This window comes from Heliangelus exortis, chromosome 19 (assembly GCF_036169615.1).
Source record: "Heliangelus exortis chromosome 19, bHelExo1.hap1, whole genome shotgun sequence".
Lineage (NCBI taxonomy): Eukaryota > Metazoa > Chordata > Aves > Apodiformes > Trochilidae > Heliangelus > Heliangelus exortis.
The window spans coordinates 1,727,288-1,744,751 of record NC_092440.1 but is presented as its reverse complement, the minus strand read 5'-3'; the positions used below and the strand labels follow the sequence as shown (position 1 = coordinate 1,744,751).

At 41.7% G+C, this 17,464-nt stretch overlaps 1 protein-coding gene across 8 annotated transcripts in view; it reads left to right on the top strand.

Annotated features, from left to right (window-relative positions):
• Positions 1–17,464, top strand: part of TAOK3 (TAO kinase 3) — a 90,536-nt gene that overhangs the window by 45,176 nt on the left and 27,896 nt on the right. For all 8 annotated transcript variants that reach the window (XM_071763323.1, XM_071763329.1, XM_071763325.1 and 5 more), the window contains 9 exons: positions 1,275–1,346; positions 2,330–2,431; positions 2,897–2,942; positions 3,928–4,024; positions 5,244–5,357; positions 6,379–6,470; positions 8,445–8,538; positions 10,519–10,600; positions 16,053–16,220. In XM_071763323.1, coding sequence (XP_071619424.1) covers positions 1,275–1,346; positions 2,330–2,431; positions 2,897–2,942; positions 3,928–4,024; positions 5,244–5,357; positions 6,379–6,470; positions 8,445–8,538; positions 10,519–10,600; positions 16,053–16,220 — 867 coding nt within the window. The remainder of the gene's footprint in view (positions 1–1,274; positions 1,347–2,329; positions 2,432–2,896; positions 2,943–3,927; positions 4,025–5,243; positions 5,358–6,378; positions 6,471–8,444; positions 8,539–10,518; positions 10,601–16,052; positions 16,221–17,464) is intronic.

Sequence of the window (17,464 nt, the reverse complement as noted above, 5' to 3'; positions counted from 1 at the left end):
GGTGGATATTTCTGTCAAGTGTGCTTGTACAGCCCTTTAAGTTGTTCCAGCCAGGAGTGCTGGGTACAGCAAGAACTTCACCCACACCTGTGAGAAGATGGCAGTGTGCTATTTGGCAAAAAATTGTGTCTAAAATGAGATGCTTGGGATTAATGTAACAGGCAGAAATAATTGGCAATTTCCAACACCAGCATTAATCTATTTGAGTAAAATACTCTTGATCTTTTGTGCTGCAGCTGGGTGGTGAGGAGTTAGGAAGGGTTTTGATATATCCAAAAGCTCCTTGCTTTCAGCTTTCTCTAAGTCTTTGGAGGAGGACAGTGTGCTTTGAGGATTCTTAAGTGTGTCAACTCCTTTTAGTAATTTCTGTGCTCACTTGGTTCACCCAACATCATTTTTCTTTGAAGTTACTGTACCCATCATGAAGTATCTTTCATTAATACATTACTTGAAAGTGTGCTCATCTTCTCAAGCAGTTGAAAGAAGGATTTACCACATTTAGCTTCCATTGTGTTTTAAGCTTTTAACTGTCACTAATTTTTTAGTCACAGAAATGTTAAGTGGTTGGAGGCACTAGGATTTCAACAGTTCTTTTAAGACCAAAACCTTCAAGTTTTCTGTCCTTCACATGTAGAAATCATGGTGGTGCAAATCCTGGCAAGCAGAACTTTTTCTAAAAAAAGTTTTCAGTCTCTGGTCACCATCCCTTTATCATACAGGCTACAGAAAAGTAGAGTTTTAGTGAGTACTATGCATTGCAAAACAGATCTGGTGAAGTGAAAGAAGGATTGGTTTTTTTTTTGTTTTGAGATAAATTCCAGAATGAAGCATCTCCTTAAAACTGGAAATTAGCCATTTAAGAATATCAATGTTGGATAGAGACTTTGGGTGAAATTGTAGAGATTTCAGCCCCTCTCTTGATTTGTTTCATTTCCTAAGGTTTATCTAAAACTGTTCTTATTGCACTTCCAATGAAAATATATTTCTCATCTTCTCAGTAGGTGCAGTATTGGGCCTTGCTTTGCAGATCAATAGAGAGGTAACAAGTGCAGTGAGGGCCAGGGGAGGAACAGTGGATATGGACAGATAACATCTGGAAAAAGTGTCATAATTGTCTGGTGAATCTTGTCCTGAGGAAGGTGTCTCTGAAGTGTAGGAGCTTGCCAGGATGAGATACGGGAGAAAAAAAGCTTGCATTTGACAAAGGCACAGCTGGCTCCACAGGGAGGAAAAACCATGAAACTTTTCAATCTGTTTCTTTCTCCCTACACCAGGCTACAAATTCCCACACTAATGAGGTGGTGGCAGTCAAGAAAATGTCCTATAGTGGAAAGCAAACAAATGAGGTAAGATGAATAAAGCCAACTCTGCTTGCAGAAGCTATTGGAACCATGATGTAAACCTGAACAGTGAAATTACCTGTGGATTTCATTTGACCCTATCAGAGCATCTTCTTAATGCAGAAGCTGTTGTTCCCTTCCACATGAAGCATGGAGGTTTCTGGAGGGAAAATGAATTGGTGCAAATTTTGACCAGCAGCTCAGTTTAAGGAAGGGGATGGGAATTCAGAGTGCTGGTATGGTGGTTATTTCAGTAGTGATTTCAGTAATAAGTGTATTGAGAGCACTCCAGATACTGAAGGCATAACCACAACTTGTTGAGGTGTTGCCTGAAGTGTGTAGCTGACTGGAAACATTCCTCAGGATCTATAATCTAAAATTGCATAAACCTTGTGTTCAGAATATCAGTCTCACTTCAGTTGTTGCTTGTTAGTTGCTCCTCTTATTTTTGTGCTCCAGGGCTATAAACTTGGATTGAATCTGTTGCTTTGGGTTGGGACATTGACATACAGTGGAGAATCTGCTTGTTAAGGGCAAACAGGGCTGTTTTAAACTTAATTTTCATTGCTTATCTGTTGGTCTCACTCTACTGAGATCTTCTAAATGTCAGTGGCTTTGTGCTGTGTTCCAGGAGGGACACAGCTGGATGGTACCATCTCTAGCACATACTATGGGTGGGTTTGTTAATAAGCTTGAGACCACTGGACAAATTCAACGTGCAAAACAGTAGCAGTGCTTTAAATAAAATGTATTGCAATTAAAATGAGAGGAAAAAATATTTCTTTTGCAATTCTCAAGCTGTTTAAGTGTTTCCTAGCAGAGTCTCAGTGCAAGGGAAATAGAGACAACTGTGCTTTTGCAACTATGACTCTTAGTGTGTTCACATTGTAAAATAGTTTCATGGTTGCTTCTGAGTCTGTGCTATGGTGTGAGTGTTTTAGGGGACTAAGACAAATGTATTGATAGCTTTTTGCCTTTTTTTAAATCAGAAATGGCAGGATATCATCAAAGAAGTTAAGTTTCTACAACAGCTGAAGCACCCCAACACCATAGAGTATAAGGGCTGTTACCTGAAGGAGCACACAGCATGGGTGAGTGAGGGACATGGTGGCTTCATGAGCAGAAAATGGACAGCAATCAGTGTCTTAAATTCAGCTGTATTCATCCCATAATGCCTTTAGTGCCTTTCATTTGAAGCTTCCAGGTAGTTTAAAGAGAATTTTATATATATATACATATATATATGTGTGTGTGTATATATATATGTATATATATGGTATTGGAACAAATCCTTGCTTCTCTGAGCAAGCCTCTGTGTTCATGCAGATTCAACAGTTATTCTGGAACATCCTCTACAATATACCCCCACAGATTTCTCAGTGCTTAAACCTTCTTTACAATGGAGTGTTTGGAGCATTTTATTTTGTTCATTGTTTATTGCATTTCTTGTAACTTCAGATTTTATTTGTTCCTGTTGGTACTTAGCCATTCGGTCAGTAACTGACTGGGGGGCAGTGTCTACCCTGTTACTTAAAATCATGCTTTTTTCCTTGCAGTTGGTTATGGAGTACTGTTTAGGATCAGCTTCTGATTTGCTAGAGGGTAAGTTTTATATAGGCTTTGATTTTCCTTTTACTCGTGCCCCTGCTGTGTATAATGGGAGGCTGTTTTCTCACAGACTGGCACTTTGCAGGTGGTAGAAGCAGTCTGTCTATACTGCTCTATTTTGTAGTGAAATTGCCTCTGTGTGTCAGACCAAGGCTAAGCTGAGGCTTTCCCAGGAGGCCAGTGCCAGGTGTAGTTGGCATTGCACATTTATGTGTTGTAAAACAGTGGCATTGCCTCTGTTCCTGGAATTTGTGCCTTCTTGATGACTGAAGCTGACTGCCTCTTCTCTTAATATCCATAACAAAAAACCTGCAAAGATCACCTTTGTCCTTGCTCTGCAGCTTGTAGGAATAATTATAGATGGTTTTATGGAACCAAGAGGCTGATAAGACTGGAACAGCACCTGCACAGAAATAGGGAATCCTGCTGAAGTCTGGCAGATCCAGTACTCCTGGTGGGCCAGAGCTCTTGTGTCTAAGATAGAGTCAGCCAAGGGCATGTGCTGGCCATATTTAGGGATTTGTGGAAGGTGCTTTGTGGCATCTTTTTGAGCTGGTATTTCTCATTTTCCTGTGCTGTGGCTACTGGGGGGGGAAAGGTGAGTTTTCCTTGCTAAAGAACAAGTGAGTATTTCAAATACATTTGGCAAACTTTACTCAAGACATCTCCTGGTGTTAACAGTACCTTTTGGCCTTGGCAGGCATGTGAACAAAGGTGTGGTTTCCAGTGCTGTGAAATACACACCCAGGCTGTGCACAGGCTCAGAGCTGCTAAGCCTGTCAGGCCATGGGAAACCAGTACCATGAAGCTGATATTCAGTGCTTATAGCTGCCAAAATTGGTGGGGTTTCTCCTTTTTAATAATGCTTAATCAGGAAAAGATCACACTTAAGCTTCTTATGTTGCGTTGCTTGATTTTTTTTTTTTTTTTTTTTTTTTTTTTTTTTTAAATTTTTTTTTTAATTTTTTTTTTCCTGTAGTTCACAAGAAACCACTTCAGGAAGTGGAGATTGCTGCCATCACCCACGGTGCCTTGCAGGGGCTGGCCTACCTGCACTCTCACTGTAAGATCCACAGGTAAGGCTTGGTGCTGCTGGGTGTCCATCCATCATCACCTTTCTGGAATCTCAACATTTCTGCTCTGTGCTTAAGAGACTTCGGCAAAGGGAGGAGGAGGAGCAGAACTGGCAGGGGGCAGCAGTAGTGTCCCTGCCCCATAGCTGGGAAGGCTATGCCAGCATGCCCTGGAATGGAGGGACACCTTGTGGGGATACAGGGACAGAGCAAGGATCTCGGCTTGCTCCAGGAGCATCTTTGCTACCAGGTGGTTCTCGGGGCTTGCTACAAAAGCTGAGATTAATTTGTAGGATTGCAGGCACAAGGCAAACACAAGTTAGCAAATGTATCTGCTGGTACCTAATGTGCCCACTGAGTCCTCTGTTAATTATTGTATGGTGAAGGTAGCAGTGAGATATCAAACTGTATTAGAAGGGTTGGACCAGAGGATCCTTGAGGTCCCTTCCAACCTGACATTCTGTGATCTGAGATGGTGGCTAAGAGGACAATTTACACTCTCTCCTAATCCTGGGTAAGTAGGGCTAAGAAGTAAGTGGTGCTGAGGTGAGTTCACCTCTAACTTTGAACTTTGATGGGTGTCTTGGAAGCTTTGTAAACCAAGTTTACCTTCCTCAGCATTTCAGGGGCAGTTAATTTGCAATTAAACCACTTACTGCTGGAACTTGGGAATGTGTGGTGCTGAAGTGTTGAATGTGTCTTCATGCCTTAGCATTGCACTAACTTCATCATCATTAATCTCCTGTGTATATTGAATTATCTGAGAGTTGTAGCAGGGATAAGATAAGGGAACTTATCTTACAATATTTAAAGGATGAAAATTATGTATCTGGTGTTGCTTTATGTGTCACAGCTGTGTATTAGGATACATCTTTCCTGGGTCTGCTTTGGGGGCCTCAACCTTGCAACCAGGGCTCATCTCCTCATCTCTTGTCTCACTGACTGCCCTTTTTGGGTGTAGTCAAGTTTCCATTCCATCCCCCTTTCCCCCCCACTCCCCCCCCCCAAAAAAAACCCTGCAAAAAAACCAAAAACCAATCAAAAAAACCCACAAAACCCATGTACCTGATTTTTTCTATCTTTCAGTAGTTATTCTTTCTACATATTCTCATTTTTTTAATTGATGTTTGATTGATAAAAAGCTAATGGACTTCTGTGTGTTTGTTAATTTCTGGAAATTACTGTAACCAGAGGTGTACTTTTTTTTTTTTCTCTTTTAAAGGGATATTAAAGCTGGAAATATTCTTCTAACAGAACCAGGTCAAGTGAAACTAGCTGACTTTGGGTCTGCATCTATAGTCTCCCCTGCCAATTCTTTCGTGGGAACGCCTTATTGGTGAGTGTGAAACCTGCAATGTGTAGTGATAAGAGTGCTTTCCTCCAGTATCTCACAATTTGAAAATATATGGCATGAAAACTTTATTACCTATTTTCTTCAAATCCCTGGGTCCAGCTCCTCAGGAAGTGTGTTCTTTCTCAGAGCCTGTGAGTAGAGGTGGGCTGTGCAGTGTCCTGAAATGGCACCAGCTAATGTTTTGACTCTTGTAATGCCATTGGCTTAAAAATTATTTACACTTTCTATAGGTAATGGAACTAAGACAACCCCATGGAGAAGGGGAATCCTGGTTATCTGCCCATGCAGACTGGGAGTGACACAGCTATTTAAATTCTGTTATGAATAAACTTGCTTAAGGGTCACTTGAGTTGCTTGGCATTCATAACATAGTGGACCAGCATAGCTTTATGCTCCACTTATTTTGTGGCAGACACCCCAGGCCCTGATGGGAGGTCACCTACTTGCCCAGCCTCTAAACAACTCTGTTTGGCAGGAAGCCTGCTTCATCTTTGCAGAACAGAAGCTAAGAGGCTGAAGTTTTGAAGGCTGGGCACACTGCTTCTTTTTCCTCTCACTCGTCCCTTTAATCCTGGGCATCCAGATTTCCCCACTCATCCAAATTTCCCTGCTCCTTTCATAGCTACACTCACAGGCTGCATATGTCTGCTGGGAAATTCTCCTGCTGTGCCACTGGAAAACCCCCTATCTCTGGTGAGAGTGCAAATGATGCCTTTAGGACCCTCCCAACCCTTGCTATCTGCCTGCAGGCTCCATGCCTTTGAGGTTGGTGTGGGTCTGACAGCAAGACTGTCAGGTTGGCCTCTTATTTCCTTTCTTAAAACTACTTCTTGGAAGAGTTGCCAGTGCAGGCAAGCAGTTTTATTTCAGCGTGGCTTTACTCAGCTCCCTGCTGGCTCTTTCATTTGTGGATGAAGATGAAGAAGCCATCTCAGTTTAAGCTGTGTGCTGGAAGTCAGAGTTTGTGCTCCCTAACCCACGTGTTTTGCACTCTGGTTGGCAGGATGGCACCAGAGGTGATCCTTGCTATGGACGAGGGACAGTATGATGGAAAGGTGGATGTCTGGTCTCTTGGGATCACGTGTATTGAGTTAGGTGAGTAAAGAGTTGGCAGCTGAGATGAAGAACTGGCTGTCTGCAATATTTGTTAGGAAATCCTGAAAGAATGGAAGATTCTTTAGTCCTCAAAATGAAAGATTCTTTATTCCTTATAAGCTTTTTTTCTTTAAAAAAAGGCTGACTTTGGAAATCTTTTACTCACTGACAAATCAAAAGCAAGCCATTAATGCTGCTGTGCCTTAATCTTGATATAGTACACTTAGTTATTCCCTTAACCAGGGAACTCTAGTTCTGTATGGTTTGTAGTCTAAATTGTTCAAGCTGAGTTGTGAGAAAGTTGTTCCAACTACAGTATGAAGGTAACTGATGTCCTAAGGATTGTGTGTCAGAAGGAACCTACATTTAATCTTCAATTCTTCTTACTTCCCCACTTTTTGAAACAAAATCTTCAGTCTCAGCTGAGAGTTTGTGACATGAACCAACGTGGACAGGTTCTTTATGTAAGAAGAAAAGGGTTTGCACTGCAAAGGGCAGATGGTACCCAGCCACACAACCTGAAGCAGATGTAGGTGTGATAGCAGGTATACAGAGCAGATGTGTGCACTTTAAGTTTGAATATTGACATTGCATGTGCTGAGTTTCAAAGATGCTCCTGATTATTGGTGATACTTACCTTAACAGTATATAAAAAAAATTTTTGTGAGGACAAGTTCACTGAAGATGCTATTTATAAATGTTTAATCAGCAAAAATACGTGCAGGATAACATAGAGGGGGACATAAAGAATGGGAAGAAGTGTTGGCCCCAGTATGGAGACAATAATAGTATAAATTACTAACTTCCAGTGTTGTATTACATGTGTCAGTGCTAATGCTTTGCTGATACAGCCTGTGGTTTGATATAAATAATGCAAAAGTCAGAAGTTCAAGGCTGCTTTTCTTCCACATGGCCACTGATATTTTTTGTGTGTGTGCATGTGGAGTTCAGACTGCTTGTGGCCTCTCAAGGAGTAAATCACAGGGTGATGATGCTATGTAGGCACTGAGTCTTGATACTAAAATTTCTAGGGAGCTTCTCAGTCAAGAAACTCAAAGCTATTTAACACAGTTGATGGGTTTGCTTTTCAGTATTAGCCTTTTGAGAAATATTAAACTTATTTTCTGTAAAAATTAGAGCTTTGCCTTTGCATGATTCTGTATCTGAACATGGGGTTAGGTAGCAGTGGGAGCAAACCTCTTGTTGAGCACCACTTGGCTTTCTTTGAATGCTGGTGTTTTAATTTCTTGTGTAGCCAAAAGTAAGTAGTGCTTAAAGAAAAGAAAATGCAGTGGTTTGCATGCATGCTGCACGTCAAGGAAAAGGGATTGTTGTGACCTGACATGAACTTAAAAATCCTAGCATCAGTGACTGACCTTAGATGGAGGGGGAAAACAGCATTTCTCAGTTTCTGTGTGAGATCTGCTGCACTCTGAAAGCTCAGAGGTTGGTAGGTGTCTGCTCAGTGCAAGGACAAGTTAAGGGGGAGTTGACACATCAGGCAAGTGAATGTGGCAAACTGTCCCACTTGCAGGTGACACCAGTGACAAATGAAAGAGGCAGCCACTCTGTTTCCCTAAAACAGATGCTGTGTCAGTGCATCAAAGATCAGTAGGGATTGATTTATAAATTTCCTGGCCCTGACATGCTGTGTGTCTAAGATGTGTTTTTCACTCAGCTTCTGCTGATTTTGGCATAGCAGGTCAGGTATGAAACATTGCAGTTAAGGGAGAATTTAAAAGAAAGTTTCCTTATAATGAGCATCCTCTTCTCTTTGGGTTTCGTCATCCCCTCTTCAAGTGAGTAACAGCTTTCCTGGAGTGGCTGTCCTGGTTTAACCTAGAATATTAAAATAATTAGCTTAAAGGTGATGATGGCAGTAATGAGCTATTGATTCAGCAGTGATAACCCTGCTCATATCCTAGCTTTCTCCTTTCCAGATTGCCTTATCACTCCTTTCTCTTATCTTTCTAGCTGAAAGGAAGCCTCCACTTTTCAACATGAATGCAATGAGTGCCTTATATCACATAGCCCAGAATGATTCCCCTACGTTACAGTCAAATGAATGGTAAGAGAGCTATTACCTGATATTTTTCCTTTGTTCCCCTGCAAATGCTCTGCACCACTCCCTCCCCGTGGTTCAAGTCTGACAAAAGTGTTTGTTGCAGCCTAGTGATTTGTCTGCCTTCTCAAATAATGCTCCTGTGTGGGCAGGCTCAATTTTGACCTTCTGTCACTTTGGCTGTGCTACAATCTAAAAGTGTGGAGGTGTTAATTATGGGGCTGTGGATGCTGTAGGAATTAAAATATTCTTGGATGCGTTAAGCTCAGCATCAGCAGAGTTTCCAGCTGCAAAAGATCCTTGACAGAATAATTGGTAGCATTGTAGTGGTGCTGAAATGTGGAGAAAGGGAGGGGAGAGGTACACAGAATGTAGAGGTGATTAAATATGTTTTTAATGAGCAACTTCAAAAGTCATCAGAGCTCTGTGGCCAGCAAATACTCCTTATGTGACAGGATTGCTCCAGAATCCCAGCTTTGGGATAAGGGTGCTTGTGGGAGCCAAGGGGTCACCCTGTTTTCTCTTCTCTGTCCTCAAGAGTGGAATGTATCCTTGGAGTAATGCTAGGCAGGGTCTGCAGATGTCTTGAAACAAAAGCTGCCAGAGAGGTGGGAAGTTCCTCCAGTTACACTGCTGGGCATTTAAGTAGCAGAGGAAGCACAGACAAGGGTCAAGGGAGGGAATTCTCCTCTTCTGCTCTGCTCTTGTGGGACCCCACCTGGAGTTCTGTGTCCAGTTCTGGAGTCCCCAGCATCAGAAGGACACAGAGCTCCTGGGAGGTGTCCAGAGGAGCCACTGGAATGCTCAGAGGGCTGAGCAGCTCCCTGGGAAGCCAGGCTGAGGAATTGGGGTTGTTCAGCCTGGAGAAGAGGAGGCTCCCAGGTGAGCTCAGAGCAACCTTCCAATATCTGAAGGGGCTACAAGAAAGCTGGGGGAGGGCTTTGGACACAGAGGGGTAGGGAGAGGACACAGGGAAATTGTTTAAAACTTGAAGAGGGGAGATTGAGGTTGGACATTAGGAAGAAATTCTTCAATTTGAGGGTGCTGAGCCCCTGGCCCAGGCTGCCCCCAGAAGCTGTGGCTGCCCCATCCCTGGCAGTGTCCAAGGCTGGATGAGTTTTGGAGCAGCCTGGGCTGGTGGGAGGTGTCCCCATGGCAGGGGGGTTGGAACTGGATGAGCTTTAAGATCCCTTCCAACCCAAACCATTCTGTGGGTCTATAAATTATTTCATTGCTGATCATTTTATCAAAGCCACTCCCGTTTCCTTATTTCATCATCCATGTTGTCCATTTTTCATTTGTGAAAGAAAGAATGTGGCCTTACATCTGCACACTGCTGAGTTGTTCTGAGCAGTATTTGCAATGCAGAGTGGAGACAACTTGTGACTGCAGGATAAGAATCAGTATTCTTGATTGCAAGCAGGTTGTTTATAGTTACCTCTTTGCTGTCTGTGGCTTTGAAAAACAGGGAGCAAGCAAGGTGCCTTTTGTGCTGCTCTCTGTGGTTCAGTGGCACCTGGAACATCAGTTTTCTTCTTTCCAGTTGTGATACAAGCTCATCTATAGCCCAAATTTTGGTTGAGTTCAGCATTGTATCAAAGTGTTTTGCAGAGTCTGTGTTACAAATGGAAAGGTTTAGTGAGCTATTTCATCAGCTCATTCAGGGCATTTCTGGACTTACCAAGAATGTAATTGACATCTATTTTTAAGTAGTTGAAGTAAAATTGAACATAGTGGCTGGTACACGTAGCTTTTGTTGTGTTTGGGGATAAAGTTGTGTTTATGTGTTTGTTTCAGCAGTCTTTAACTGTTGGGAGAACTGGTGGAGTCAGCTTACTCAGAATATGGAAAAGTTCAGTTCATTTGTCTACCCTAGAAAAAATGAGTCAAGATTTTTTTCCTTTGGTGCATATAAGTCTGTGTATCTTCCAGATCCAAAGCTTCTCTTCATTTAGAACTTTTTTTTTTTTTTTTTTTAATTTACAGGTCAGATTCCTTTAGGGGATTTGTTGATGACTGCTTACAGAAAATACCTCAGGAAAGGCCATCATCCACAAATCTGTTACGGGTAATTTTTCAAATCTTTTCCAGCAATTTGGGAAAAATCTGTCTACAAAAATAATTCTGAAGATGGTAAAGAAACATATGCCCTTTCAAAAAAAAAAAACAACTGCTAGTTTTGCTCTTGTTGGATTCAGTAGAGTTTGGGATCTTCTGAAGAGTATTTTAGGCTGTTTAACTTTGTTGCATCAGGTGCAATTCTCCTTAACGTGGTGCTCAGGAGTCAAACTGCTGGAGTAAAGTAGTGATAGACTGTGGTAAAACACTTATTTTTGAGGAAAGATTTATTTGGGACAGCCCAGCCCAGCACCCTGCTGCTCTTACACCCCAAAGCTCTGCAGAGGTTACATTTGTGTTTGAGAAACTGCAAATCTCCTAACACAGGGGTGTGAGTTGCAGGTTTTTAGCTGAAGGAAGGACCAGTCAGCAGGAGGGGGATGGAGGTATTTAACCTTGATTTTTATTTTTTTTTAAGTGTAGCTTGTGTGAAAGCAAAGACCTTTTTGGAACAGATACATGGGTGTGTGTGAAGTAATGTAACTGTTAAGCTGCTGATGTTGCTTTTTTTTTTTTTTTTTTTTTTTCTTCAGTAAGGAAAAATATGATTTTTCTGCTGGGTAGAAGTAACTTACTACTAAGGTTATAAACAGTTTCAGTAGGATTTAAGCCTTGTAGTTTGCTACAGGCTTTCTGTGTGAAGGTGATGGAAAATCTAAAAAGCTATTTTAATTGCTACTCAAAATCTTGACTTAACCAGTCTTTATAAGACTGCCCATTGGCAGTAGCAAGGCTTTTGCAGAGCTGGTAGTACTTGGAGAATTATACTCCAGATGATGAGGTGATTGAGCTCCTAATAACAATTCAGTGATAGTGGTGGATTATTTAAAGGAACATGGGTATTAGAGATGGAAAGAGACCAGATGACCTATGGTTATCTCCTCATCAGAGCAGGATTGTTCTGTGTGGTGCTCTGAACTGTCCTGGGTTTTTGTGGTGGTTTTTTTTTGTTTGTTTTTTTGGTTTTTTTTTGATAGATGCAGCTAAAGTTCAGAAAGGTTATCTTGACCTTTTTCTCTAGTAATGCTAATGTGAGCATGATTAATTTATACCTTTTGAATATGTATCTTTTAATAATCTTTCTGCCTGATCTCTGCTCAGCTCTTGCTTTCGTTCTATTCTTGTAAATCATTCATTTGGGCCTTTCTGATCCACTTCTTGGTTTGTGCTTTTTTGTCTGAAGTTCCTCTGCCTGGCTGGGCATTTCTGGCACTAATACACATGCCATGGAATGTTATTCCACATATGGATATGTGGGAGCTGGGAAAGGCTGGCTTTGCTCTGTGGTGCTGCAATAAGAGGTTTTGATGCCTTGTTCTTTTGACTGCTGTCTGGTGCAGAAGTCCCAATAAATTTACAGCTTAGTTCCAGCTGTGTTACTACTCCTCATCTTATTACTTACCCAGCATACTTTGCATGCCTTTTAAAAATTTTATTTGTGTATTTCCAAACATAACATTTTTTTCAACTCTACTTTCTAGTCATGTAGCATTGTATTTCTATGTTTCTGATCTCCTTTTCCCATAATTTTTTTGTCCTGAATGGATTTTGAGCATTATCTTCTTGATTCATTAGCATCTGGTAATGCATCTGCTTCTTTTTGATTTCCATGCATCATACTTGGGCATTAAAAGTAGCACTGACAGAATAGGCTTAGGTTAACTTATTCCCCTAATCAAACCACCAAACCCAAAAGTTGTTATTATCTCTTTAATAGCCTTTACACTGAACCCAACTAATTAGAAGCTGTTTTGGAAACAACTGTATCACTTAGCAAAGTGCATTGTACAAGTTCAAAATTGCCAAGAGTGTGTAGGAGGGGAACCTGTGCTGGGAGTGATGTGTCCAGCCTTTGTTGAAGTTTGTCAGTGAATCATAAATCACTTAAATAGATCAGAGAAATCTGTTTAATTCATTGGGTTACAGTTTACCTTCCAAGTGTAAGAACTGCTTACAATTCCACAAGCTTTGTGTTAGGAAAAATTCAGGAGCAGGCTTCCATTACAAGGTAGGAAGGTGTGAAATCTTGTCCAGCCCATTTTCCCTCAGACTTATTCGTTAGGTTTTTTTTGTTTTGTTTTCTTTGGTTGGTTTTTTCTTAAGTATTTCCTTTCTGATTAATTCCTGGCCCTGCTATTCCTCTGGTTGCTGTACACAGCTGCTGCTGAGGGCTGCATGGCATCTGCTGATCCAGCCCAGGTAAATGGGACTTAGATTTGCCTTAAATACTTGAGCAGAGGAATTGCAAGCTCCACTGAGTGCTTTGCTTCTTTTCTGCACTAGGTTAGATCGCTGCTCTGTGTCTGCCTGACAGCTTTTTCATGCCATTCAGCCTTTGTTTTATGGCTTTTCTTGTTGCTCTTTCAGCTCAGTAAAATGCATTCTCCTGGATGTTTCTGAGCCTCTGGGTTCTTGGGGAGATACTGAAACTCTGCAGTCTTTACTTCAGCTTTGCTCTTCCCTCTGTCCTGGCTTTAAGCCTGGGCTGTGTACAGTATTTAACCCTCATGCCTTCACTCTTCAGGGCACAGACTGATGCACAGCCTGGTTTGTACTCTCTCTTGGTGCATTTTCTGCCCTGTGATACATTTGTGCTGGGGCACATAACCAGTGTTTTGTTTCCTGCTTCTGCTCCAAGCACCCTGACAATCCTTTGGCCAGCTAATAGGTTTATGTTTGGGGTTTTGGAGTGATTCATTCCTGTGGGTTGGCAGCCTTTCTGCTCTCTAGGAACAGCCTAAGTTCAGTGGAGGATAAGATTTCATGGCTACCTTTGGTTTGGAGTCTGTGCAAAGAATTGGAACTGGGATGTTAAGAGGTCTCAAGTCATGTGTCATTCAGTCTTTTTATTTGATTTTTAGACTTTCAGAACAGTACCCTAGATGTTGCCTCATGCAGTAGCTCTCTCTAAAGCCTGTTACACTCTTTTCTGTTCTGAGGGTTTTTCACTTGCATACAGTAAACAGGGATAAAGCAAGTTTTTGTGGTCCCATTTTTTTTAAGGAGAACTAAATTCTAAATTGAGGTGTTTGAGAATAAATTCAGTTTCCATTTACAATCTCAGATGAAAATAGCCAAATGACTGTAGTGGTATTAAAATGCTGAGTAAATTAACATTTAAAAATAAATTAAAACCTCCCCAAACTATCTCACTAATATTTTTCACTTTGAAAGCAGCAATAAAATTTGTTTTAAACACTTTTTCTGCATTTTTCTCAGCTTGCATGACATTTCTGGGAAACCTGAGTTCTGCTAGTGACTTTTCCATCCACCTCAGTACATGTCTTCAGACATGACCTCTGCCCCCTATGAGAGTTTTGGGTTTGTTTGGTTTTTTTGTTTTCCTTGCAGTTTGGAGAAAGCAGACAAAGTCCTTGCAGCCCTGGGTTTCTTAGAGCTGCACCTAGCAGAAGGAGCTTGGTTTTTATGTGCAAAGCAGACAATTAGATAAAGCAAGTGGGCTGTCAGAATTGTGTTCTCTTCTTGCTCTGCAGGAGCCTTTTGGTTTTTTACTTTTGTGCATCTGCCCTACAGCTTCTTTGTGTTTGCATTCTGATCTTCAAGTAGTGCCTGAATGTGAAGTCTTCCCAGTGAAAGGGGTGTTGCACTGATAATGAATATGCATAAACAAGTAGGCACTGAACATGTAGAATGGATTTCAGTTCAAGACCATCCTTTCAAATGCTTCCTAAAAATTATCTGCAACCAGATAAAGATTTGTTACCTTTTTTCTAATTGTAGCAAAGCTGCAGATTGTTGATGTTTATGGAGAAATAAATGGTAGTTATCTGTGCTGAGGAGCCAAAATGATTCATTTTACTTCTGTGTGAAGTGATGTTTAGAACTTTTTAGCCATAATTAAAAAAATAAACACCATCACTACGAGAAAAAAATTGCTAGTGAAATGACCAGCTGTCCCCATTAGCAAAACTCAACTGCACAACAGTTTAAACTCAATTAAAAACAAGAAATAAGCCTGTGGCATGGCACTGTCCTTGTTCATGAAAAGACTGGCTTGCCCTTTGAGCTTTCTTGTATGTAAGACTCCTCTTTTGAGAACTGGGTTCCATGTATTGTTCACTCCAGCTGCAGTTGGATGTCTTGGTTCTTGAACTCGAGGTGTGGCAGCACATCTAGAGTAGAGATGCTTTTCCCTCCCCAGTGTGACCCTGAGTTCATGAGGTGTGGAAAGAGCTGTGGGGCCAAGTGGGCAGACATGACCCTCCTGAGAGTTTCTGTGCAGGAGAGTCCAGGTGCTGGGACTGACAGACAAGCTGCTCCTCTGGCATTTGCAGTGCAGAGTAGAGAGCAACTCGTACAGAAGATGTTTGTGCCTTCAGGCCATCTCCTGTCATATGTATTAAGCAACAAACCCAGGTGTAGTGATTCCATGTAGAATTTTGGCAAGTATTTGCCTTGGTCAAAGGTTAAATGGGAAGGCTGCAATGCTTTCTTACTCTACTGCCAGTTGTACAGCTCAGAACTTAACTGATAAATCAGAGAAGAGCCTTTAAGCACTACTGAAATTTCATTGAAGGATTTATTCTAAAGTCTGCACTGAAAACATGTGCTTCTGGTACATCCCTAGGCTGGTAAGAATCTGATTTTATTTCAGCTCTGGCTACAAATGCTTTGAGTATACATAAACCTTGCAATCATCTTACTGGTTTTTTTATAAATGAATTGGAATAGATAGATGCAAGAGAGTTGCTTGTATCCTACACAGGTAATCTTGCATAATCAGACTGGATTCTTCTTTGTCCTCTGCACATTTTATTCATTTTGAAGCCCCTTGTCATTGTAAGGTTTGATGTGGCACTCTCTTGTACCTCGGACACAGCAAGTGAACAGCTTGGCAAGGGGCAATTGCACTGTTTGGCCTGGAGAGGTCAGAAAACCTGACCCCAGTCCACAGTTTCACTTCAGACAGTGAAGGGAATTGGGGAGTCAGGGCTAGAGAGAGCTTGGAAGGGTCAGCCAGGTACCCACCATCCATCAGCCAGGTACCACACCTCTCCATCCACTGCTCCAGCTCCTGCTGCCTGTGTACACGAGTTTCAAGTTGTGAAGTGGTTTTTGCTCACTTCTCACTACGTTTAGTTGAGTTCCCTGCAAGGACACATCTTCTGACTTCTGAACAAAATGTTTTGCAGCCCGTGGTTCCAACTCCTAGTGCATAGCATGATCCATTTGGTTATTTGAAACATTGATGAGCACAGTTGGTGTGTTGGGTGCTGAGTGTGCTTGGAGTCTTTCACAATGGGTGCTACTGAGTATGAGCAGAGCAGTTACAGAACACACTCTCTCGTTTTGGCTGCTGCTTGAAATAAGTTACTGTCCCTGTCTTTTACAAAATCCTGGTGTCAGGTCTGAAACTCTGTGGTTTATTTCCTTTAATGCAGCATGATTTTGTTCGCCGAGACCGACCCCCAAGGGTGCTCATAGACCTCATCCAAAGGACAAAAGATGCAGTCCGTGAGCTGGACAACCTTCAGTACCGGAAAATGAAGAAAATCCTTTTCCAGGAGACACGGAATGGCCCCCTGACTGAGTCTCAGGAAGAGGAGGAGGTACTTTTTGTTACCCTGCTTGCATTCCTATAAATAATATCAGGGCAAGTGAAACGTTTCCTCTGCTTAAGGGGACAGAACAGTGGCTGCTTAGGTGAGAATGCAACCTATGCTGCTGGGGTTGCCATCTGGACCAGCAGAGATCTAGGGGAGGATAAGGAGTGACAGCAGCCTTCACTTGGTGTTAGGTTTTCATTTAGTAGCAACTTTAAAACTTTTTTTTTTACATGGTGGCCTTTCTTCTGAAAGCTTTGGGGAAGAAATTCTTCAGGAGGGAGATTCTCTGTGAGAAGGAAGTGGCTCATGGGCTGTGTGAAGGAGAGGCTGTTGGCAGCCCAAGCTTTTCAAGTACTCAAAAGTAGAGTCAAGACCATTTAATGGTGGTTTTTTTTCCAAGTATCTTAAGTGTAAAAGAATTGGCCTATCCCGAGCTGAAAGCAAAGCACCAAATTAGTCTCATTTTTAAAGATTCTTTTATATCAAAGATTAAAAACATAAAATTCAGCTTCGGTTTAACTCTTCTAATAAGCAACCCACTTAATAGGTGGATGATAATGGACACTAACTGTGGCTCAGAAGGAAAACACTTTTTTTTCAATTGATGAGATTAGATGGAAGTTAATATCATTTGGTGGAGGCACATTGGCTAAATAAATCCATAGCTGGTTCTCAACCAATAAATTCTGATATGCTAACTGCTGTTTCTATTCTGTTTTGTTCTGACATGGTAAGATGTAATATGCCCAAGCTCAACATACATTCAGGGACTTGGTTTTGAGCTTTGCATGTATCAAGTGTTCCTTTAAAGCTAAACTAGAGCTGGGCTTTAAGAACTAGGTGAGCATGGGTGACTGGCATGCAGGAGGAGGGGACCTGGCCCTTAGCTAACGTGACAATCCTTCCCACTGAAGGAGATGCACAGAAGGAGCAAGAGCAGCAGCCACTGTGGTTGAAGCTAGGAAGTGCTTCTGTTCTGGCCTTCCAGCCTGCCAACTTCTAAACCTTCAGATTACTTGTTAGGGTGGGGAGAAGGGGAAGATTTGTCAGATTTTTTTTGCACTGAAACCCTTCAAGCTTTGTCTATGTATGTGTGAAAAGCTGCTGGAGTGACAGGGTAGGAAAGATCAAGGGAATGGCTTTCCCACTTGGCTGTTCAGCAGATCCAAGCTCAACAGTGAAGCAAGATACATGTGGTAGTAGTTGACTCAAAGATGTACATTCTGTGCCTCCTGTTCCCACCTCTC